The sequence below is a fragment of the Zingiber officinale genome, chromosome 3B (assembly GCF_018446385.1).
Source record: "Zingiber officinale cultivar Zhangliang chromosome 3B, Zo_v1.1, whole genome shotgun sequence".
Classification (NCBI taxonomy): domain Eukaryota; kingdom Viridiplantae; phylum Streptophyta; class Magnoliopsida; order Zingiberales; family Zingiberaceae; genus Zingiber; species Zingiber officinale.
In genome coordinates, this window is record NC_055991.1 from 41,753,054 (window position 1) to 41,779,112 (window position 26,059).

The 26,059-nt window shown below is 43.6% G+C and overlaps 2 protein-coding genes across 2 annotated transcripts; both read left to right on the top strand.

The window, feature by feature from the left end:
* Positions 1-811: 811 nt before the first annotated feature.
* Positions 812-17,351, top strand: LOC122056417. The gene is made up of 2 exons (XM_042618355.1): positions 812-1,273; positions 16,695-17,351. The coding sequence occupies exons 1-2, from the start codon at positions 870-872 to the stop codon at positions 17,200-17,202; spliced, it is 912 nt and encodes a 303-aa protein (XP_042474289.1). The 5' UTR covers positions 812-869; the 3' UTR covers positions 17,203-17,351.
* A 411-nt stretch (positions 17,352-17,762) lies between these two features.
* Positions 17,763-18,961, top strand: LOC121968235. The gene has a single exon (XM_042518695.1). The coding sequence runs from the start codon at positions 17,858-17,860 to the stop codon at positions 18,794-18,796; it is 939 nt and encodes a 312-aa protein (XP_042374629.1). The 5' UTR covers positions 17,763-17,857; the 3' UTR covers positions 18,797-18,961.
* The last annotated feature ends 7,098 nt before the right edge of the window (positions 18,962-26,059 follow it).

Here is a 26,059-nt window from a genome sequence, read left to right on the forward strand (position 1 = left end):
TAACATCTACCATATTTCACTCATCTATGCATATCATAAATTTTTTTTAAGAAAAAAAATAATTGGGGCAAAAGAGATCCATTCACCCTAAGGACACGTTTAGTTAGAATTAGCATAGATAATCTTGATTATTCGTTTATTATTATATGTAATAATCGTGTGTTTGGTTGAGATTTTTTTATCAATTTTAAAAGTTTTTAAAATTCTGAAATATCAGCAGATAATCGAAGTATCCAATAAGGAATCAGATTATCTCGAGCTGTCGAAAATTTTCGAGATTCTGGAATCAAATAAACAACTCTTTGGAAATTATTGTCAGAACGATCGAAGTAGGATGGGAGCCGAGCATGGTCGTCTAGAGCGAGCGCTATGTTCCTTCACAGACGCAGGTCACCACCGAAGCTTGCGCGCGCGACAGCGGCATGCAGAGGACGATTGGAGCCGAGCGTGGTGGTCATCTAGCACGAGTAAGACGGTGCTGCATTCTCCCTGCGTGCAGATCGCCTCCGAATCAAATAACCAACATTATAAATCATAATTTTGAACCAAACTTATACTAAATAGTTTTTTATCATCGACTCTGTTGATAAAGGGAGTCAATGACGGAATTTGAAGCGGTGGAAGCTTCTGGAATCAAAGCCTAAATATTTTCTAATATCCTTTATCCGAATAATTTTGGAATCTTCAAATATTAATCTAAATTAAAGTATTCTATTCTGGGAGTGGCCCTCGGTCACCTCACTGGTCCCACTGAGACCAATTTTAACCGGACACTTTCAATTAATATCTCGAATTCTATTCCTATATCTTCGCTAAAATGGATCTGTTCCCGTAGCGCCCGAAAAGAGTTGCTTTTTCCTCCCCCTCTCATGGCTTTCCTTCTCCCTCTCACCGATACACCCTCCAACCCTCCCGTCAAACGCCAATACTTCGGTCGGACGATCGCCGGCACGTGCGGCCCCCGCAAGAGAACTCCGGCATCGTGCTCTGCTCGTGGTCCGGTCAAGGACGTGGTGAGGGAGAGGGTTATTAGGGTTTGCGATCCTCTGCGCAGCGGCGGCCTTGTCCTGTCTCCGATTCCGTCCCTTACGCTTCTCGGCAGTGTTTCGCCTTCTTCGCTCCCGTCTCCATCCCTCAAGCCGGAACAGCAGACGGACGAGGAGGAGGAGGGGGAGAAGCAACGGTATTATGTTAACATGGGATATGCAATTCGCTCCTTGAGGGAGGACTTTACTGATATCTTCCAGAGGGAACCCAACTTCGAGATTTATAGGTTCGAGATCCCTCTTCCTTCTTGTTTTTGGTTTATGGAGAATGAATTTTTTTTTTAGTAATTTAGTTTTCAATAATTGATTTATCGGAAATAATTTGTCTTGGTAAGAACCGCTTGAAAGCTTATTTTATAAACAAATCACAACATGTAAAGACAGCGTGCCAACTATTTAAAGCTGATTTGGAGCTCGATTGGGGTAAATTGGTTGAAGGTAGGTCAAGGTCAGCTGTAGTAAGAGAGGGAGATGGATTGCTTCAGCCTAATTGAGTAGGTCATGCTTGGAACGAAATAGTTTAGAAGAATGTTTATGATTTGGTTGAACTAGAGGCTGAGCAACCAAGGGAGAAGATTTAAGGCGTATGGGGAAGAGCTGAATGACTAATGCAAGGTGGATGTTCCTGTCTGCAGTTGGTGAAGATGGACAGCTGATGAGATGGCGTGCACGCTGACCGCAAGAAGACCTTGAACGGGAGGAGTCTCCCGCCGCGACCAAGCCTACCATGTCATAGAGAATGGAGGGAGAAGAAAACGTCAGTATATGGGCCAGGGAGGGGTCCTGGCGCAGTCACTCCAACGCTCAAGTTAGTAATGAGGCTAAGTAATGATAATTGAAGAACAGTGATGAGGAATAATTAAGAGCAATTGGAAAAATTTACTTACACGTGAGGAAGAGACCCCTTTATATAGTGTTGTTTCTCTTAGCACACATCACGAGATATTTCTATAATTATTTCCATACTGCCCAAATTGCACCGACCAGTTTCTTCGTACAACTAGTGGAAACGCCTACTATACTCAGAGAATATTCTAGTGATTCTTTGACGACGACCGTTATATGTGGCATTAAAAGACCTATCAAGCTAATGGGCCGAACAGGCTGACGGGTTGTTATCCCATAACAATGGGCTTTTTGGGGCTTTTAGGTCTTGATGGACTCTGGTGATGTTCCTACAACGACCCTAACCTTTCATTTTATCCGATATGACCCCACTCAAATTTGATCGAATAAAAGGGACTGGGTACTAGTATAGTTTAGATGACTTTTGACAACTCAATCTATCCGGCAGTTGCCATATACTCCCAAAAAGTCATGTCCTATTGGACATGGAGTTTGGTTGGACCTGAGGAGAGAGATTTAGCGCATCGAGCCTTGAGTCAACTACTGAAAAGCATCCGCTCATATCTGTATAGGAAAACCTTCCCTTATCTCGTCGGAAGACCTCGAGGGTGTCACCACCCATGGCTGTTCGAGTGGTCTATGTCCCACCAGGGATCAAGGGATTATGGGATTATCTCCTTACCCCTTCTTTCTTCTTGAGGGGTTAGGTTAATCCTTCTTATCAGTCTTTATGGGCTGGCTTGAGGCCTAAGTTGACCCCTTTTGGACTTTGACCACCACGTCAATCAATACTCTTAACTTTAATACCCACTTTGGGGGTCTCACCGTACTCTTCGTATCACAAGCCTCCCCTTCAACTGCAAGTCTGAATGATTAGACCACTATGTGTTATCGCCTCCTCGCGACCTCCGATCGGCTATTTTGCCTGAACTGGTGTTATTCCACCACCCATGCCTCCCACCGCCATACTAGTGCCTCGAAAACATGCGTGTCATATGCCATAAATGTGTAGTAATGCTCGCACGAATATTAACACATGATGATGATGATTACTTAATCTCATCCTTAACAAATGTCGCCCGTACTTTTCCGTCACGTGGCCCACGCCTGCAAAAAGATAGGCATATGAAACGACAGGCTACTGTTGCGATTCAACGTGACATATGACTGTTAGGCTTCAACGGTGGTGATCTTCTCATCTCCTTCTCCTCTTCAGATCGGACGACGAGAGATTGAAGGCCTTAGGGTTTTTAAGGTTTCAAATGTTCAAAAACTCATTCACTGCTCATTCCCTTCCTCAACTCCCCTGTGCCTTAGACACCGGCGATTTCACACTTCTGCCCATTCGCCTTCCCATGTAAGCTCCCTTCGCCTCTTAGGATTAACCTCTCCTCTATTTTACTTGGCCTAAGAAATTCCCCTCTATGTCCCCACCCTCTGATACACCTCCACCCTCTTCGATATCAATGGAGGTGACCTATACCAAATTAGGCTAACCTACGAGGTCCCTAAGAACCATAGGATCATCATCCCAATGCCAACGATGGTCTTCATTTGCCTCCTCTAGGTTTCTTCGCCTTGTTCAAAGATCATTTATAGGCGATCTTCGCTTTCCTCACCACCTCTTCTTCTCTGAGGTTTCTCACTACTTTCGAATCCCCCTTCAACAACTAGCACCCAATTCCTTCCGTCTGCTCTGTGGGATTGTGATCATCTTCCGATTATTTCGCCTCCCCCTCAATTCTTGCGCTTTCTATTATTTCTACTACCTTAAGAAAATCGAACTGGGGGTTTTCATCTACTAGGCTCGAATGAAGGCTACCCTATTTGATTCAATGCCTTCTTCAAATAAGGGCAGGAAATCCCACTATATTTTTATTAAGCTTGTTCCTCCCATTTCTTGGCCGACTGGTGGTTGATGGATATGCCCCCGTCACCGAAGCTCGGGGACTTCCGAGCGGAGCCTACATTCGTGATGGTGGCCGACTTGAAGTTTAATATAAATATCTTACTTCAGGAGGCTGTGTAACGGTAAAGTTGTTGCCATGTGACCAAAAGGTCACGGGTTCGAATCCTGGAAACAGTCTCTTGCAAAAAGTAGGGTAAGGCTGCGTACAATGGATCCTTCCTCGGGATCCCGCATGGCAGGAGCTTCGGGCATCGGGTTGCCCTTTTTTTTTATCTTACTTCAGGAGGGCATATTGTATATTTGGCCTAAGTCCCATCGAATCCAGGCTGCCCTACTCGTTAGGTAAGATATTTATGATTCAAACTTCTATTTTTTTGAATTGTGACTTTTTTCTGTTATTTGCAATTGCAACTAAAACTATGTGGAAAGACACCCTTGGCGAGCCCCGTTAGGCTTAATGATGAGCTAAATAATTGAGTGGACATTTAGTTGGAACAACACAACTCCCAACAAACCAGTTCTTTCGCCGTAGTGGAGGACAGTGATGTTGCCACTGAATAACTACCCCCTCTTCGCCCTTCTATAGTCCTAGTATCTGTACCTTCAGGATCACCGAAGGACGCTGAGCCTCTTGCAATGAGGCGAAAAAAGCACCGTTTGGTAAAAATCGGGGATTAAGCTCCTTCATCATCTTTTGGGCTGTGCCCCCTCCTCCGTTTGAGGGGGCCCGCCCATACAGGTACTTAACCCCTCACCGCCAACAGTGGATGCGATCACTAGCGAGCCTTTGATTGATCGTTCACTGGCCTATTTTTCTCTTGCTCCCCTAACACCCTGACTACCTTCGACCGAAGCCACACCAAAGGACCTCCCCCCGAATCATCCACAGGACCTCTTCTACGAGCCCCTGGTGTCACCATGATGCTTCACTCCAAGAGAGGAGCTGTCCTTTCTGAACCAGAATCCTTCGTAGTTCTCTATCTTTTAAAACTAAGGGGCTCCATTGCCCATTCCTATTAGGATGGTATGGATCTCATTCACAAACAAACATCCATTAGGCGGAGGATTGGTAGGTTATTTATTTTGTTAAAAACTTGTAATTGCAATTTTTATGTGACTGGCCAGTGTTTGATAGCTGGGATGGGCCTAAGTTATCACTTGGTTGAAACGTCCCGTGCCTGTAGAGAAGTGGAAACACGATTGGTAGTGTTAGAGGTGGCCCAGGCAAACTCCCCAGGCTGGGAGGAAAGTCGGGCGAAAGTGACGTCCTTGAAGGCCGATCTGGTTAAACAGAGTGAACTTCTTGAACACGCTGCTCAGCTTGCGGAGGAGGAGAAAAAAAAGAACGTCTCCAACTTGGTTACTTTGGAGAAGCTTCAGCGCCAACTCAGCATATCAGAATCTAAGCTGAAGTCAGAGAGTACTCAGAGGTAGACAAGAAAATTGTGGAGGTCAAGGCCCTATTCGCCCAACTTAAAGATCTTACATTAACCCACGAAGCGGAGTTGGATGGCAAAGCATCCAAGCTACTTTCCAAAGACGCTAAGCTGGAAGGTCTTAGAACTGAGCTGGAGAACTACAAGGTTGGGGAGGCAGATCACTGTGAAGCGAAGAGGGTGGAGTATCTTCGGTCTCAAGCCTTTTATGATCTCCTGAACCTAAGGACCATAAAATGTTCAGGTTTGGGGCCGATGGTGCCCTCAAACATTTGAGAGAGGGCGGCCACCTCACCACTGAACTCCCCCCCGGCCTACAAAAGATATTTGATGACATCCCGACAATGCCTTCCCGACTTTGCATGCCATTTTTGTACTTCTTAGCAAGGTTTAAAATTTCGACCCATGCAGAGGTTTCGGTCTCAGACCGGAACGATACGGTTTCGGTATCGTATCGTGTCGTGCCGATACAGTTTCAATATTTTTTTATTAATAGATAGTAATTATTAGATAGATATGTTTATTGTATATAATTTTAAAATAAATTGTATATTGATTTTATATAAGTTGCTTGAACAACTTAACATGGTTAAAAAAAAATAATTAAATATAATTTTCTTTAAAGATGTATTAATTACTCGAATTAAAATTGATACATCATAATTATATAAATTAATTATTAATTTAAATCTTATATATTTAAAATGGTAAAAAAATTAAAATATAAATTAAACAACAAAAAGAATAATAATAAATTATTAGAATATAAATATGATTTATTAGAATTTTTTATTTTTTTTAAAAAAATTTTAAATAAATTTAAAACAGTATAAAGATTTTTTTTTAATATCAATTAATTCTTTTAATTTTTTTTTAATTTTAAATATATTTTATAGGGATAATTTAATTAGAGTTTATAAAAGCCTATTCAAAATATCACACTTAGGAATTGTTTAATTAATTAAAAAAATTTCGTTTGTAACAGTGCCTGATCTGGCGATCGCGTCGCGCGGAGCGCGACGCCATCGCGCGATGCTTCCGGCGCCGGCGGAGTCGTAGCGCGACGCTTCCGCCGTCGCGGGAAGCGTCGCGCGAAGCTTCTGGCCACGGAAGCGTCGCGCGACGCCTCCACTACCATCGGAAGAGACCTGCGACGATTCTGGTGGCAGCGAAATTTGTTCTCCTACTGTGCCGGTTTCGGTTCGTCACCGGAACGGTAAATTTCGACTGTTTCGGGCGGCACGGCTCGACACTTCAAACGTTGCTTCTTAGAACATATTCTGATAGGTGTTTGTTTCTTCTCCTATTTTATTTTGAAATGATGTAATGAAACTTTGTCCTCACGACCTTAGTCGATTTTTGGCCATTTTTATTCTTATTAGTTGTTTACTTTTACTTTACAAATACCTGAGATCACAACATTAAATTTCCCCATATAACAAAAGACTCTGCGCAAATCCTTTAGGGAGAATTCGAACAACTTCTCCATCGCGTGTCAGGTGTTGAGTGGTTTCATTTTTCTGGAGGGTAGAGCCTACTCTTGCCTATGTTGCTCAAAAGGTGAGCAAACAAATATCCCAAAGCCGAGCGAGCGACTTGGCATTTCGATATCAACTAGGCAAATGTGAGTACACCATTCTCGATTAAGTATAAATAGGAAGGTAGCTGATCGAGTGATTGTATATAATAGAATCAAAGGAATAGGACGACCGAGAAAGCGACGTGGTGATCTTTCCTTAAGAGCGCGGGGAACCCCGCTTATAACTTCGTCCTAAGGCACAAGAGTCTAGGACATTTTTTCCCGATCGAATGGTCGTTAGGCATAGGAACCCCGCTTATAACATGGTGCTAAGGCACGAGATATTTTTATCCGATCGGACGGTTGTTAGGCACAGGAAACCCACTTATAACTTGGCGCTAAGACACAAGAGTCTGAGATATTTTTATTCAACTGGACGGTCGTTAGAGTTGTAAATGAATTAAACATTCATGAACAAACTTAGTGTTCGACTTGATAAAAGCTTGTTTACGTTCATTCAATATACACAATATCAATTTAATAAATAAGCTTGAATAACTCGTTAAACTAAACAAGCAAGCTTGAACACTTCAAGTGTTCAGTTCGTTAATGTTCATAAACAACGTTCGTGAATTGAGAGCTCAATAGCTAATCAAACAAGTAAAGTTTCAAGTAATCAAACAAGCTTGAATTGAGAGTTCGATAACATCTTAACGAACCAAGCTCGAATTAAACTCAAACCAAGCTTAAATTGAGAGCTCGATAACATCTAAACAAGTCAATCTCAAGCGAAGATTCAAACAAGCTCAAGCTCATAAAAAATAAAGCAAGTCAAGCTTGAATAATCATTTCAAAGGCTTGGTTCATTTTAAGCTCGGCTCGGTTATTTTATCAAATAAGCTTGAACACCACAACGATTAGCTTGGGTTGGCTTGCTTATAGCTCTAACGGTCGTTAGGCACGGGGAACCTACTTATAATTTGGCGCTAAGACACAAGGGTATGAGACATTTTTATCTGACCGGACAGTCGTTAGGCACGGTGACCCTGCTTATAACTTGGCGTTAAGGCACAAGAGTCTAGGATATTTTTATCCAACCGAACGGTCGTTAGACATAGGGAACCCTGCTTGTAACTTGACGCTTAAGCATAAGATTCTGGGACATTTTTATTCGACCGGAAGGTTGTTAGGCATAGGGAACCCGCTTATGACTTGACGCTAAGGCATAAGAGTCTGGTATGTTTTGCTTTTGAGCGCAACTCGCCTGCATTATCATTAAGCATAGATATCCAACAAGATATATATGTGTAGTATAAACATGGCCTCAAGCCCGGTAAGGCTAGAGATGGTTAGTGCTCCATGGCTAGAGTCGGTGAAGATGGATAGCTGATGAGATGGCATGCATGCGAACCGTAAAAAGACCTTGAACGGGGGAGTCTCTGGTCACAATCTTGCATGCCACGTCACAGAGAATGGAGGGAGAAGAAAATGTCAGTAGATGGGCTAGGGAGGGGTCCCCGACACAGTCACTCAAACTCTCAAGTTAGTAAGGAGGCTGAGCAATGGTAATCAAAGAACAGTGCTGAGGAATAATGAAGGGCAACAGGAAAAACTTGCACGTGAGGAAAGGACCCCTTTATATAGGGTTGTTTCTCTTAGCACACATAACGAGGCATATTGCTATAATAAGACCAACCATACTCATACTGCCCAAATTGCACTGACCAGTTTTTGCATATAGCTGGTGGAATGTCCACTATACTGGCTGTAGAGAATATTCCAGTGGTTCTCTGACAGCGATCGTTATATGTGGTGTTAAAAGACCAATCGAGCTAATGGGTCGAACGGGCTGACGGGTTGTTATCCCGTAATGATGGGCTTTTCAGAGCTTTTAGGCCTTCATGGGCTCTGGTGACGTTCCTGCAGCAGCCCAAACCTTTCATGTTATCCGATCGGACCTCACTCCCAATCAAATCCGATCGGATAAAAGGGACTGGGTACTAGTATGGTTTAGATGACTTTCGACAACTCAATTTATCCGGCAGTTACCATCTACAAGGCCAGAAAGTCCGGTCGAACCTAGAGGACCCCATGTCCGATTGGACATGATTAACCACTAAAAAGCATATGCTTGGATTTGTAAGGGAAACCTTTTCTTATCTTGTCGGAAGACCTCGAGGGTGTGACCACCCATTGCTGTTTGAGTGATCTTTTGTCCAACCAAGGATTAAGGGATTATCCCCTTACCCCTTCTCTCTTCGAGGGTTATGTTAATCCTTCTAATTAGTCTTTATGGGCGGACTTGAGGCCTAAGTTGACCCCTTTTGGACTTTGACCACAACGTTAGCTAATACTCTTAACTTCAATACTCACTTTGGGGCACCCACCCTACTCACCGTATCAGTGGAAAAAGACGGAGGTAGATCAGAAGTAGACCGAAGTGGAGATGGGCGACAAGGTGTAATATCCCTCTAACCTCTAGGGTTGCTGTAGCAGATAGTGGATGAAATCCTCACGTTTGTAGGCTTTAGAATGAATGGCCCTCATTGCTAGGGCCTCAGGTTAATCCATGCTTGGGATCATGACCTTGACCAAACTTCTCCATTTGTTGCGTCTAAAACGCACACATTTAGCCCTATTCATATTATTAGTTATCCATCATGGGCATATGCCAACATCTTAGCAAGGTATTGAAAGCTGATTCGAAGTAGAGGTGTCAATAGGTCATACTTATGCCAAGCACAACCTAAGCTTGGGCCTGTATGCTCGGACCAAAGCCCACCTTGGCTTGAGTTTTGCCCAACCTAGCTCTTTTCAAACAATGCTTGGTTTAGACACTCTAAGAACAATTATTTTTTTTAATGTTAAAACTTTTAGTTAATACTTTAAAATTATTAAATAATTAATAAAAAATCTATTTTTTGAAAAATCATTAATAATAGTATTATTATTATTTTTATTAACTATGTTTAATATTAATAGATAACTCCGCCCATGATGACCGGTCATGGCCGGTCCCAAGCTCGGATAAAGGAGGAGGGTTGCGTTAGGTTGCCAGCCAGCGTCAAACTATGACAAATATTTCATGAATGAATCCATTAAACTATTGTGCTAATGCTAGGTTGTTCCCCGGAAGGAACGCGTTGCAGGGTCCGACTATAACGTCTCGGCAAGGACCGCTACATCTCCAGAACTCGGGTGTAGTGATAAATATGCAAGAGTTTGCATTACAGGGTCCGACTGTAATGTCTCAGCAAGGACCGCTACATCTCCATGAGAACTTGGGTGTAGTGTTAAATAGGAAAGAGTTCTCACACCATAGGTTAGATAAGAACAAATATGATAGGAAAACTAATAATCTAAGATTTGGAACATGGAAGATAGGAACTCTCACTGGTAAATCAATGGAGGTAGTAGATATAATGATTAGGAGAAAAATTAATATTTTGTGTGTACAAGAGACAAAATGGATAGGTGAGAAGGCAAAGATGATAGAGAACTCGGGTTTTAAGTTATGGTACACTGGAAAGAGTAAAGCAAGAAATGGAGTGAGTATTATTGTAGATAGTTTGTTAAAGGATGAAGTTGTAAGAGTAGCTAGAAAAGGGGATAGAATTATAGCCCTTAAGATAATAGTGGCGAAAGAAACTATGAACATAATTAGCGTATATGCATCACAAGTAGGATTAGATGAAGCCTACCAAATCAAGGTTTTGGGAGGACTTAGATGAAATATTACAAAATATTTCACCAAATGAAAGGATTTTAATAGGAGGTGATCTAAATGGGTATGTCGGAGTGAAAAATGAGGAATATGAGAGAGTACATGGGAGTTATGGGTTTGGAACGAGGAATGAGGAAGGGAAAACTATATTAGATTTTGCGATAGCATATGACCTTATATTAGCTAATACGTTTTTTAAGAAAAGAGAAGAACACTTAGTCACATTCAAAAGTGAGAATAATAAATCGCAAATTGACTTTCTTATGGTTAGGAAGAAGGATAGAAAGATTTGTAAAGATTGCAAAGTCATCTCTGGAGAAAGCTTAACTACCCAACATAGGGTAGTAGTGTTGGATATACGCCTTAAACATAGTATCAATAGAAAGAAAATATATACAATTCCTAGAATTAAGTGGTGGAAGTTAAAAGATAGGAAATAACATATATTTAAGGAGAAGGTAGAAGTACAAGCATTATGTGAAATATACGATGACTCTAATACAACATGGGATAAGATGGTATCGAAGTTGAAAATAGTAGCTAAGAGTGTCCTCGGTGAGTCAAAGGGGCATGCACCGCTAAGTAAAGAATCTTGGTAGTGGAATGAAAAAGTACAAGAGAAAGTGAAGGAAAAACGAATAGCTTATAAGGAATTATATATTTGTAAGAATGAGGAAAACTTAAAAAATATATACAATAGCTAAGAAAGAAGCTAAGAAAGTGGTGAGTGAAGCAAAAAATAAAACTTTTAAACGGTTATATCAAAAATTGGATACAAAAGAAGGGGAAAGAGACATTTATAGAATAGCTAAAGTGAGAGAAAGAAAAACAAGAGATCTTAGCCAAATAAAATGTATTAAAGATGAATGTAATAGGGTATTAGTAAGCGATGGAGAAATAAAAGAACGGTGGAAGAGGTATTTTCATCAACTTTTTAATGAAGGTTTAGGAGACCAACTTAACTTAAGTAATTTAAGTAGGTCAAATGAGCATCGAAATTTTAATTTTTATCGTAGAATTCAAACTTCAGAAGTAAAACAAACTTTAAATGAGATGCACAATGGAAAAGCCGTTGGACCAGATGATATTCCGATAGAGGTATGGAAGTGCTTAGGGAAACAAGGTATTGAATGAGTTACAAAATTATTTAACATGATATTGAAAATAAAAAAAATGCCTGATCAATGGAGGATAAGTACTCTAGTTTCCTTATATAAGAATAAGGGAGACATACAAAATTGTGCAAACTATAGGGGTATTAAACTAATGAGTCATACTATGAAACATTGGGAAAAAGTAATAGAAAAAAGATTAAGGAGACCAAAGTGACAGAAAATCAATTTGGGTTCATACCTGGAAGACTGACAATAGAAGCTATACATCTTCTTAGACAATTAATTGAAAAATATCGGGAGCAAAAATAAGATCTACACATGATATTCATTGACTTAGAAAAAGCGTATGATAGAGTCCCAAGAGAAATTATATGGCGAATTTTAGAAAAGAGAGGTGTTAGCGTAACATGTATTGAACTAATTAAGGATATGTATGAGGATGTAATGACCAGAGTAAAGACTTCAGGCGGAGTAACTGAAGCATTTCCAATAAAGATAGGGTTACATCAAGGATCAACTCTAAGTCCCTATCTTTTTACATTAATTATGGACGAACTCACTGCGCACATTCAAGACACAGTACCGTGGTGTATGTTGTTTGCAGATGATATTATTTTGGTAGATGAGACACGTGAAGGAGTAAATGGTAAGATTCTAGGGAAACACTAGAAGGGAAAGGTTTTAAGCTTAGTAGATTAAATACAGAATATATGAAATTTAAGTTTAGCCAAGGTTTGAAGTGCCGAGCCTTGCCGCCCGAAACAGTCGAAATTTACCGTTCCAGTGACGAACCGAAACCGGCACATGAGGAGAACAAATTTCGTTGCCACCGGTAGCGTCGCAGGACTCTTCCGGTGGCGGTGGAGGCGTCGCGCGACGCTTCCGTGGCCAGAAGCGTCGCGCGACGCTTCCGTGGCCAGAAGCGTCGCGCGACGCTTCCCTCGGCGGCGGAGGCGTCGCGCTCCGCAGCCCGCGATCGCGATCGCGAGATCGGGATCGCGGGATTGGGCTCGGGCTCGGGCGGACTGTTACAAACGAAATTTTTTTAATTAATTAAACAATTCCTAAGTGGGATATTTTGAATAGGCTTTTATAAACCCTAATTAAATTATCCCTATAAAATATATTTAAAATTTAAAAAAAAAATTAAAAAAAACTTAATTGATATTAAATTTTTTTTTACTGTTTTAAATTTATTTAATTTTTTTTTTAAAAATAAAAAAATCTAATAAATCATATTTATATTCTAATAATTTATTATTATTATTTTTTTACTGTTTAATTTATATTTTAATTTTTTTTACCATTTTAAATATATAAGATTTAAATTAATAATTAATTAAATGAATAAACAATTAATTTATATAATTATGATGTATCAATTTTAATTCGAGTAATTAATACATCTTTAAAGAAAATTATATTTAATTATTTTTTTTAACCATATTAAGTAGTTCAAGCAACTTATATAAAATCAATATACAATTTATTTTAAAATTATATACAATAAACATATCTATCTAATAATTACTATATATTAATAAAAAAATATCGAAACTGTATCGGCACGGCACGATACGATACCGAAACCGTATCGTTCCGGTCTGATACCGAAACCTTGGCACGAGTCGAAATTTTAAACCTTGAGTTTAGCAATATTAGAAGTAATGAAACAATTGTTAAGATAGGAGAGGACGAGTTGCCTGGAACCGCGCGATTTAAATATTTAGGATCATTTTTACAAAATGATGGAGGGATTGAGTGAGATGTCTTACATAAAATACAAGCAGGATGGGTGAAATGGAGGGGAGCGTCGAGTGTTTTATGTGACCGTAAAGTACCTCTTAAACTTAAAGGTTAGTTCTATAAAACCGCAGTTAGAACTGCTATGTTATATGGAGCTGAATGTTGGGCTATGACTCGAGCACACGAGCAGAAGATGAGAGTTGCAGAGATGAGGATGTTAAGGTGGATGTGTGGGCATACGAAGATGGACAAAATAAGAAATGAGAACATTAGAGAGAAAGTCGGAGTTGCATCTATTGAGGAAAAACTCCGAGAGACATGTTTAAGATGGTACAGACATGTACTTAGACGACCAATAAATGCTCCAGTTAGGCGATGTGAAATTATGATAAACATGCATATCAAACGAGGAAGAGGAAGACCAAAAAAGACTTCGTTAGCAACAATAAAATAAGATAAAATTTATTTAAATATAGATGATGATATAATAGAAGATAGAGCTCAATGGCGTAAAATGATTCATACAGCCGACCCCACCTAGTGGGAAAAGGCTTGGTTGTTGTTGTTGTTGTATGTTTAATATTAATAGATAAATTTTAGAATTGTTTTTGAAAAGATTTAAATTGAACTCTACATGAAGTAGGCCATGCTCAACTCGCGAGTCATACCTTGTTCGAAACCGGATTGTGCTCAGCCTATGAACTGCGTAGGTGCTACTTGGCTTAAACCTGTTGATGGTGTCGGGCCTTCAAACCAGGCTGGGCGACAAGTGACCTAACCCATTTGACACCTCTAGTTCTAGGCAATAGGAGCTCAACCCAGTTTAACATTTAGATGGTCCTAACCACCTAGACTTTTGGCATTAAAATAATATTAAAATAGAAAATGAAATTATGTATATATGTATGTGTATATATACATACGTATACATACATACATATGTATGTATACATATATACAATGCATACATATGTATTATATTATATACCAATTGTATTAATCAATTTCACAAACATAAAGAAACAATTCATAATTGACAAGAACTAAAATTGAACCATTTCATATTTCACATTACATAAATGAAGAAAATCGAAATCACAACAAAGTATAAAATTCAATAATTCAGTCATAAATCCAAATTGCCAGAAAATACATAGTAAATTTATAATTAGTGTCATGATAAAATATAGATTAGATGACTAGTATCACATTATAATCAAATTAACCAATAACTTATAATTTTTTTTAGACTTGCCTAGACCACCTAGGTGCTTCTCTTGGGCTGTCCAGGTCGTCTAGGCAGTCCACCTAGGCTACTTTTGAAAGGGCCACCTAAGAGGAGCTCCCTAACCACTAGGTGAAGCGGTACCTTATTGCATCCATCTAGGTGGCTACTTAGAATGCCATTTAGAAGAATACATCTAAGGGGTCTATGGACATAATAGCTAATCCGTCGTTTGGCTTAACCAATCACGTGTCACTTCCCCATTCATTGTTGCCTGAATACACTAATTGAGCTTTGTTCACACCATTACCAATCATGCACGTGTTAACATCAGTGATTCCTGGAGTATGTATTTTTGGCCACACCAACTTTCTTAGTCTCCATTCTCCCATCTCTGAATTTCATTTGTATTAGTAGGTTAGTGAGATTAAATGTCCCATGAAATCAATGATTATATCAATGGTTCTGTTTTTTTTTTTCTAGATAAACTACATGCTTTTGATTCACATTATCGGAATTTGTTCAGCACCCAAACCAGGAACTATAGCATTGGTTAGGTAAATAAAATGTGTTTAAAATTTGATAATGAAGTCAATATACCTAATTTTGGATGATGAAATTGAATATACAACATAAACACTAACTTATTACGGCATTTTGTTTATACAACTCTCCTGAGGATTTCTGGAGTATAAACCCTGAACTCGATAACGAAACTATATTCAGATAAGGTAAAAAGATATGGACTAGTAAATGAGAAGTCATATCTTAGTGATTCAACTTGAGATTGCAAAAATTTAGGCAATCCATTAGAAATAATTTTGCAGCTTGAGATCTTTCAAAGGAAATGATGTTGAAGTCAGATATATCTCAGGAGAACTGGAACTTGAGTGCGAATTAGATTTGAATGTCTCACATTCCTGGCTCAGTGATGGATCACCAAAAATTAAATTTAGTCTATCTAGATAGAGGTCGTGGCTTAGAATACTTATGTTACTGTCAAGATTTCAGAGCCTCTAGACTATGTGAAAAGGCTATACAATATCCTTGGGAGATCTTCCACTAAGAACATCGGAACCCTCAGAAACCAAGTAGTTTCTGACTAACCAGATTGATCAGTTCCACTTTAGAAAGCTCTTTGGTTTTCTGTTATTGAAGTTTATAATGGACTTGTCTTCCCCATAAGGAAAGTGCATAATGAAGTTTTAAAACTAACTTTGCACGAAGTCAAAGACCCATTTGAAGTAGGGTCTTAATGCAACAAAAATAGACCATTTTAAAATAAATTGGTGCAATAAAATAAACCAGACCATGGTCTACATATTTATTGTCAATTTCTCCAACTGAAGACCATTATTCATTACAGCATTAAGATGGTCAATATTTATTCAGCTGTATGATGCATAATTTTGGCATGTCCGGTTTCATAAAGTGACTTAAGTGAGAAATAACCTTTCCATTGTTGGAGGACTTTCAATCAATGTCAAATATAGATTAGGTTGCCAAAGCTGGTAACTAGTCACCAATGGTTTAGATGCTCCCAGAAATAGATATGGAAATCAATTGTCATATAGACAATGTTACTTCTTCCAAAATTTGACATCAAGCTGAGGTGTTTCCCAACAAAGAGGACCATAAGTTAAAACTGGATGTGTCTCACTGATAACACTTGTGCCCTGAGACCATCTTCTGATGATATAATTTTTAGAAAAACATGTTATTTTATGTCTCCTCATCATCTCAATGTCAATCAGAACACATGTTTCTCTTTAGTATTAGTGCCTACCATTAACAATCCAATGTTGTGAGTAGCAATGTCAACCCTTGAGCACACCTTGGTCGTTTTCATATGCTGCTTTAGAATACATTAGATTTTTTGTGTATGCCTTATTGCCTCTCCAGAAGAATGCTCGCTGCCAATCAATCTTAAATATTTTCTATTACTTATCTGACAATGCATTTGGTTTATAGCAGCACGATGTGTTGGGTAAGTAGCCGACACTGTTTTAAACATTGTTGAATGTTACTGTATCCAATTATGATTTGGAAATGTTTGACTAGCATATGTGCTGCATAATTCCTAACTATTAATTATCCTGGCTGAGATGCATGTTTTGTTTTGGTTCAGGGATGATATTGTCTTCAAAGATCCTTTGAACTCCTTTGTTGGGATAGACAATTACAAACGTATATTCTGGGCACTTAGATTCACTGGAAGTATTTTCTTCCGAGTTATAAGTATCAATATCGTGAGCATATGGCAGCCTGTAGAGAATATAATAATGATTCGCTGGATTGTTCACGGTGTTCCTAGGGTGCCTTGGGAGAGCCATGGCCGGTTCGATGGGAACTCCGAATACAAACTCGACAAGAATGGAAAGATCTATGAGCATCGTGTAGACAATGTTGCTCTTAATACACCAACCAAGTTCAAGGTATTACCAGTGGAGGAGCTGATTCAGTTGCTTGGTTGTCCATCGACACCAAAGCCAACATATTTCGAGTCACCACCGCCCAAAGGCATTTCTTGCTTGCCATTTTTGTTTAGATTCTCGTGGATCAGATGCTACTTCGTACTCTACCTAATTATTGCATATAGACGTGCTACAAAGGACTGCGAACTCTCTGTACGCTAATATTGCACTTATCATCAGTTGACTGTATCGTGAATTTGATTTTGTATAGTGTAGAATAACGTTTTGTGTATATATTCTTAGATTTGTTGTTGCATATTCTGATAGAAAAACGTTTCGTGTAAATATTCATAGAATTGTTGTTTCTTGAATCTGTTTGTTTAAATCACTGGCATTCACCGGACCAGTTGGACACTTCTAATACCTCTAAACTCTTCTAGGATTACTATAATCCGTTCCTAACCTTATGGGTGTTAAAAATAGATCCGATCCACTCATTTGATCCGAGTTGACTTGAAGAATATCTATTTGATCCGAGTTGACTTGAAGAATATCTAGTTAGGGTTGGAGATTTTTAGGTCTAAGTTCGGACTGATTTGAATTTGAATTTTATTTTAGGGGTTTTAATTGGGTTAAATTAACCGTGTGAGTTGACTCGAAGAATATATTGGAGGTTTTTAGGTCAGGTTCGAATTGGCTTGGATTTAAATTTTTGGAGTTTTAATTGGGTTAAATTAACAGTGCGGGCTAATGATCAACGCCAACCAATCTTCCTCTTCTCCCCTATCTGTCTTCCATCTCATTTTCGTCTTCTAACTCATTTGACAGATAAAGTTGGTAAAATACAGCAAAAGGCAGCTAATGATATACAGATGGCATGATGATTCATGGCATGGTCCTTTCCTTGTTTCATCCAATTCTGCCATCCTCATTCGACGACAAATCTCTCATGGAAGCACCTTATTGGCTGCTGCTTTTCTCCCTCTTCCTTTCCTTCTTCCCCTTTAACACCGCTGCGCTCGACATTGCTATCCTGAGCGCCACCGTCCGCGACAGAGCCTTCGGCGTGTTGGCCCGCCGCCGAACCGGCGTCGCCTACTCGGTGCCTTTGCCTTCCGACCTCTCCGGCGCCTCCGCCTCCGTCGAACGCATTCGGAGCGGCATCTTATGGACCGCCGGCGCTCGCCTCGGGTCCGTCAGCGTCCCGCCGCGGACGACGACGGCGCCGTTTGTGAGAAGACTCGCATTCGTGTACCAGGACCTCGGTAACCGGTCGTCGTCCTTCTTCGACGGCGTCCGTGGGTACGCCCTCGCGTCGCCGGTCGTCGGGTTGAAAGCCTACGACGCGTCGTTGCATCCCGGAGAGGAGGTTGAGCTGAGGACTCTCGGCGAGCCGATCATGGTCGCCTTCCCGAGAGTCTCGTTGCCGGCGGGGGTAAGTTCCACGGCGGCGATTAAATGCATGAGGCTCGGCGCGGCGGACGAGCTGGCCGATGCGGTGTCGGGGAACGCATGCGTGGCGAGGCAGACGGGGCACTTCGCGTTGGTGGCGGCGGCTGGGCCACGGCCGAATGGGGGGCGGAGGTGGTGGATGGTGTGGGCAGTGTGGTTCGGCGGTGGGGTCGTTGTGGTTGTTGTGGCGGTGGTGGTGGGAATCATGATGGTTAGGTGGAGGAGAAGGAAGAGAAGGGAGAGCATGGGGAGGGTGGCAGAGGACGAGGCAGCTCTGGGGACGGTGTGGGCAGGGAGGAGCAAGATGCCATCTGCTAGCATGTGCAGGACGGGGCCAGTGATTGAGGATGCAACTGCACCATGATTGGATTCCATTTACTTCATGCAACAGAAACAATATGACACGCTTTGTATTTTTCTCAGAAACAAATTGTGTTTCAGGTGGAGCTAGTGAGTGAGCAGAAATCTATGTCGGTGGATTAGATCAGTATTTAAATTTTATACAACGAGGAGTTTTATGATTCCTAGTCACAATGCATGTTCCTTGGGAAAGATTGATGATCTTGTCCACACATTGAGTCAATGGAAACTGAGGACATGATGTTCTCTGTTGCTCTTATATGCTCTTCACAGTGACATAATCCTCCGATGAACCTGCAACAAAGTCGGGCCGGGAAGAGGTTCCCGACGACGACCCTCCGACGCTCAAGTCAGGCGAAGGCAAGAAGCAACAAAATAGAGACTGTGGCTACAATAGACGAGAAGAAAATCATACATCCGTCGAAGTCCGGGGGTCTTTATATAGGACCCCGGAGAGGCGTGTGCACGCTTCCCAAGGCATGTATGTTCCTCAAAGCATACCTTGGAATGACTGTGTCAGAAAAGCATGTCTGACACCATACCGTAATTGTCCGAACATATCTCTGTCATGGCAGCGGAAACTTCCTTCGTACGATCCTTGGTACGGCCCGACTGTCGACCATGCTGCTTGTCGACAGCAGACGTCTCGAGAATGATATCACTAGCTACCTCTTTTGTCCTCTTCTAAGCCCCTTGTCTCTAATTGGGTCGGTCGGGCTGCTCGTTTGGCTTCCCGGGTGCTCGGGTATACACGCACCTCGGACCAAGTGAGACTGCCGCTCGGTCACATACTAGGATGGGGCATCGATTAGTTATTCTGTAGTTCGGCCGAGCAGCGTAGCTACTCGGCATAGCGGTTTCTTTATAAAGGAGCTTGTGAACGTCAGAAGCTTAACCTGAGGTCGAGCTGTCTTCGTACCAGCCCGGGGTCTACTCGGGCCAGTTGGCCAGGAGACTCCCTTCTTGCTCGGCCGGACCTTTGACTCTCCCGTGTCATTGACCCCTTCCTCTGTGGGCCCCCGATCCTTACCACCGGATCACATGTCTTCCCTTCAAGTCTAGTCGAAGGAGGCGGCAAGTCCGACTGACTGGACCGTTGGCTTGGTGGCGTCTCTAACACTCGGCTGTCGATGTTATTGTCTATTTGATCGGGGACTACGCGAATGGGTGATGTCAATCGACACGTCACCGGTTAGCACTTGGCCAATTTTGTTTGCCGGTGATTGTCACGCCGCTCCGGCGGTGGTCAATACTAGTATCCCTAGAAACTCCTTGGGATTTGTGCAAATCCACGCCATTAAGGCTGAGCACGCGACCATGCCCACATAATGATGCTCATTAAATGCGACCTGTGAGCAGGCACCACGTGGTCGCGCAGCCGTCACCGCTCGCTCGAGCTGTCAGGGCTGATGTGACCTTTGGGTTTTCGAATTCGACGTTCGAATTCACTCCTCGGATCTCGTGACCTGGATCAGACGGCTCCGGTCGATCGAGCCCAACATTTATAAGGGCATCTCCTCTTCCCCAGTCGCTTCGCGTTATCGTGTGTGCACATCTGAGGGCTTTCGCTTACTCTCGTTCAGTGCTCCGGCGAACTCGTTTCTCGGCGCTCCGGTGATCCCTCGCTTCCTCCTTCGGTTATATCTTCTGTAAGGCTCCCTCGCCCCTCTCCTTCCGGTTCTTTTGCGTTTTTCTTTGCACTTTCGCCGTATTCGTGCCCCCCTTAGACATTGTTCCGGCCATTCTTCTCCTTAACCTTTGCCATCTCTTGCTTCAGCCCTTGTCACCAATGTCCAGTTCCTCTCGCCAGTCCGACCTCGCCCCTTACCACCACAGAGAGCCGGTTCGATGAGAGGGATGCGCTAAGCCTCACCTGAACCTTCGAACTACCATCTGACCACGAACTAATACTAGCCACACCCTCCGATCGCCCACACGACCCTCCGACTGGCACTGTTTGCTTTTTTCAAGACCAGTTTGTGGTCGGTCTATGCTTTCCTATTCACCCGTTCATCCTTGAGGTGTGCAACTACTTCTGCCTCCTGCTTGGCCAACTCGTCCCTAACTCCTTTTGGTTGTTGTGCGGGGTAGTTGTCCTCTTTAGGCTACACGGCATTCCCTTAGTCCCCAAGACTTTCCACTATTTTTACTATCCCAAACAGTCCGAGTGGGACACTTTTCTCTTCCAATCGCGGATCGGTCTTATTTTCTTCGACAAGATGCCGATCTCGAACAAACATTGGAAAGAAAACTACTTCTACCTTTGCTTTCCCAAGTGGCCATCTTTCTGCACTAAATGGTAGACCACTGTGCCAAGCCCGCCGGACCTTGGTAAATATAAGAGCTAGCCAGATTACCTCCATGCATCCAATCTGCCTGCCAGGCAGAGATTCAACATTCACAAGCTGCTCTGTGAGGGGGTGTTGTACATATTCGAATTGAGCCCGATCCAAATAAAGCTTCCGAGTAGCATGGGTAAGCGTTTTCCTCATCCCCCTTCCTTTTGATCTAACTGATTTATTCTTCTTTTATGCAGCCGATATCATGTGGCGTGCCAAGGCTACTGATCGGATGAGGTTGAAAGCTACCGAGGTGGAGGCGGCGGCCGCTAAGGAGATGGTCAATCTGGGCATCGAACCGGTCGGCTCACACGAGGGTGAAAGCGAAGAAGCTCCACCTGCGGTTGGAGAGTCGGCCGTTCGGGTCCCTGCAACTGCACCGGTCGGTGATGCTATCTCGTCTGCTGGACAACCAGTGTCGGAAGAAGCGGGGCACTCGACCAAAGACTCACCATTGATAATACGCAAATGGAGTCGGACGGATCTCCACACCTAATCAGCTACATTTGTGGAACCGGTGACAGAGCAGGCCGGCGCCCCCTCTGCCGCAATCACCCCGGCCCCCGCTTCAGTCGAGGCCATATCTTCGGACTACACTCGCTCCCAGCTAGATCGCCTGTGGCTTCCCTTGGAGCGCAACCCGTCAGTTCCCAGCCACGAGCTCATCTTCGGCTTAGGCGCTCTGGTATAATCTCCGCCCCGCTCGGCGAGTTGTTTGGTCGCGCAACTTCAGCCCAATCGGATCCGAGCGGCCGTCGAGTGGTTAAGGTCATCCTCCATCTCCCAACAGAAGAATTTTTTCTAGCGGCTGATCGGCCAGTTGCTCCGGAGCATCAGATTTCTATCCACGGACCGCTCGCCAAGATATGGGAGGACGCGAGGGCCCGCGTTGCCCTGATGACTCCTGGTCAGCTCGGAGAAAGTCATTTGCAGTAAGCTACCGGGGTATGCTTTTTAACACACTACATGACTATTTACCTTGGTTCTTGATATTATATCATCTGAGCGCATAATTGGGTAGAGAACATCGCGGTCAGCAACCGCCTGGCCGCGCTGGAGGAAGAGTTGAAGAAGCTCCAAATTTCTGGAGGGGCGCCGACTCAGGGGCCTTCGTACGCCACGCTTCGGTCCGAGCTGACCAAAGCAGAGAAGTTGCTTGCGGCCGAGCGGCACAAGTCCTCTGGCTTGGAAACCAGGGTAGCTGGGCTCGAAGCCCAGGTTAAGTCCCACGACCAGGAGATCAAGCTGGCCACCAACAGAAAGAATAGGGTCGTCGTCGATTTAGAAGCAAAGAATATGCAGGCCCGAGCGCTGGAGCAGCGCGTCAAAAAATTGGCCGACCTGCTATCCGCTGAGCGAGAAGGTCGATTGACTGCTGAAGCTAAAGTTCAAGGAGATAAGAAGGATCTCCAAGACGCTCTTGACGCTTCCTGAGCTGCACTAAAGGAATATCAAGACAGTGAATCGAGCCGCTTCGCGGTGATGAAGCAGAATTATTTTCGCTCGGATGAATTTGGCGAGAAGTTAGCGATCGGCTAGTCTTGGCCTTTGAGGAAGCCATCCCGGCGACAACTGTCTATCTGAAGGCTAAGGGCCAACTCCCGGAGACGACCTGTATCCCTCCCAAAGACTTTGTCGGATTGCTAGAAACCATCCCCGAGCCCATCTTTGAGGTCCTAGAGTGAGGAGTGTTTTTAACTTGTTTTTATTTTTACGTTTTGAAGCTGCATCTGTATGCTCGTCGTTCGGCGAGTTAAAATTATCCGCTTTAATATGACTTTCAACCTACTTGACTGTGTTATTTTTATACGATGTGTCAATATAAAATTCCGTCTCTGCTAATGTTACTTCTTCGCACGCATTCTTCCCGAGTGGTATTCAGTAGTCTTCGGACCGGGGGGTTTATAGTCGCCGGTCCGACTCGGGGATTTAACGTCGCCGCTCGACGGTTTTCAAGCTGGGGTTTTTATAGTCGTCGGTCCGACTATGGGATTTAACGTCGCCGCTCGACGGTCTTCAAGCCGAGGTTTTTATAGTCGCCGGTCCGACTCTGGGATTTAACGTCGCCGCTCGACGGTCTTCAAGCCGGGGTTTTTATAGTCTTTGGTCTGACTCTGGGATTTAACGTCGCCGCTCGACGGTCTTCAAGCCGGGGTTTTTATAATCGCCGGTCCGACTCTGGGATTTAACTGTTGGTGCAACCTTAGGTCAAGGTTGACCTGGGTGACCCGACTCGAGTTGACCTGACTCGAGGTATATTTTGATGTTTGACAAGAATAGAGAAGTTGTATTTTGATGTTTGACAAGAATAGGAACTTGGGGGATTGTGGGTGCAACCTTTGGTCAAGGTTGACCTGGTTGACCCGACTTGAGTTGACCTGATTCGGGAAAAGTCCAAGTATGGAGACTTGGCACGGGAAAAGTCCAAGCAGGAAGCTTGGCACGGGGAAAAGTCCAAGTATGGAAGTTTGGCATGGGAGGTCGGAGAGGGCTCGGTAGCTCGTTCTCTGGACCGGACGAAGTCGGAGAGGGCTCGGTAGCTCGTTCTCCGGACTAGGTCAGAGAGGGCTCGGTAGCTCATTCTCTGGACCGGACGTGCAAGTCGGAGAGGGCTCGGTAGCTCGTTCTCTGGACTGGATGGAGTCGGAGAGGGCTCGGTAGCTCGTTCTCCGGACTAGGTCAGAGAGGGCTCGGTAGCTCGTTCTCTGGATCGGACGAAGTCGGAGAGGGCTCAGTAGCTCGTTCTCCAGACTAGGTCCGAGAGGGCTCGATAGCTCGTTCTTTGGACCAGACAGAGTTGGAGAGGGCTCGGTAGCTCGTTCTCCGGACTAGGTCAGAGAGGGCTCGGTAGCTCGTTCTCTGGACCGGATGAGGAAGTCGGAGAGAGCTCGGTAGCTCGTTCTCCGGACTAGGTCAGAGAGGGCTCGGTAGCTCATTCTCTAGACGGGGAAGGCTTTAGGGTTTAGGGCTGGGAAGCTCTAAAACCTACATAGGCATTAGATCGGTCTGTTGACCGATCCAGTGATACTTTGGTTTATCTGATCGGTCTGGTGATCGATCAGTAACCAAACAGAAGCTTACTGTGGGTTATCTGATCGGTCTGTAGACCGATCAGGAAGCGATGGACGATAGGAGGGGATCGGTCTGTGGACCGATCCACCTATAGTCTGATCGGTCCACAGACCGATCAGGCTTGTGGAACCAACTCTCTGTGAGAATTGGAGATCGGTCTGGGGACCGATCAGCCTAGGGCCTGATCGGTCCACAGACCGATCAGATGTCTTGTGGACCGATCAGGGTGAAGCCTGATCGGTCCAGGTCTAGCCGTTGAGTCACAACGGCTAGATTTCTGTGTCTTCTGTTTCTTCTTCGCAGGTGCAGTTTATAAGCCTCTACAGTGAAGGTGGATACAACTTCTTCCTCCTCAAGACTGCGACCAGAGCTTTGCTGAGCTCTTCATTTTCTGAAGCTTCGTGTGAGCTTCCATCGGCTGGTTTTCTAACTGCTATTGTGAAGTTGCTGCTTCATCAACGGACTCCAGTCGACAACGAGAAGGCAAGCAAACCTGTTAGGGTGTCTTTACATTCATATTGTCCATTGTTTCTTGCTCTATTCTTTGTACTCCATTATTGCTATTTCAAAAGGAATTGTGGTGAGGTTTCTCCACCCAGAAGGAGTTCTTATTAGCCGGTTTTCCGGGGTCTCATCCACCGACGGATTGATATGATTCGTCCACCTTACGGACAAGCCGAGGAGTAGGAGTATCATCTCCGAACCTCGTTATATCGTCGTGTTTGAGGTTTGATCATCTTCATTTTCATTTCTACTTTTTATTTCCGCTGCGCTAACGCAAATTGTAGGAAGAAACAAGAATTTGGGGTCGACTATTCACACCCCCCCTCTCTAGCCGCTATCCGAAGATCCTAACATTAACATCGCCGCTCGACGGTCTTCAAGCCGGGGTTTTTATAGTCGCCGGTCCGACTCTGGGATTTAACGTCGCCGCTCGACGATCTTCGTTCGGCATAAATTGTTCCTTTGATTTTACTCCTGCGGTCAAAAGATACAACAGGATTGAACATTATGAGTTACAATGGCACACCTTTCACCCAGCTCAGTACGACTGGAGGTGATTTGCGCTCCACGGTCGCTCTAGATTCCGTCTATCTTCATCCTCGAGGTAATAGGCGCCCGAATGGAGCTTTTCGACAATCTTGAACGGCCCGGCCCAAGGAGCTCCAAGCTTGGTCACGCCGCCGACAGGCTTGACCTTCTTCCAGACAAGATCGCTGACTTGAAAAGATCTGGGAATTACCCGTCTGCTGTAATTTTGCTTCATCCTCTGCCGATACGCCATTAACCGAACGACGGCTTTAGCTCGCGTCTCGTCCACCAAGTCTAGCTCCAAATGCCTCCGCTCAGCATTGTTCTCGTCGTAGACTTTGATCCGGTCGGATTCTACCCCGACTTTTACCGGGACGATGGCTTCCCCACCGTACACCATGTGAAAGGGGGTTGCTCCTGTTCCCTCCTTGGGCGTCGTTCGGAGTGCCCATAATACCCCGGGCAGCTCGTCCACCCAACTGCCACCTTCATGGTCGAGCCGAGCCCGGAGAACTCATAAGATCTCCCGATTGGTGACTTCGGGTTGCCCGTTACTTTGGGGATAGGCTACAGAGGTGAAGGCTTGCTGAATGCCGTACCCCTCGCACCATTCCTTGAGCTGCTGACCCGAGAACTGCCTCCCATTATCGGAGATGAGCTGCCGCGGGATGCCGAACCGATAAATGATATGCTGCCATATAAATTTCTTGATCATTTCCTCGGTTATTTTAGCTAGTGGCTTGACTTCAACCCACTTGAAAAAATAGTCCACGACTACCAGTAAGAACTTTCGCTGTCCGGTCTCCATTGGAAATGGTCCCACG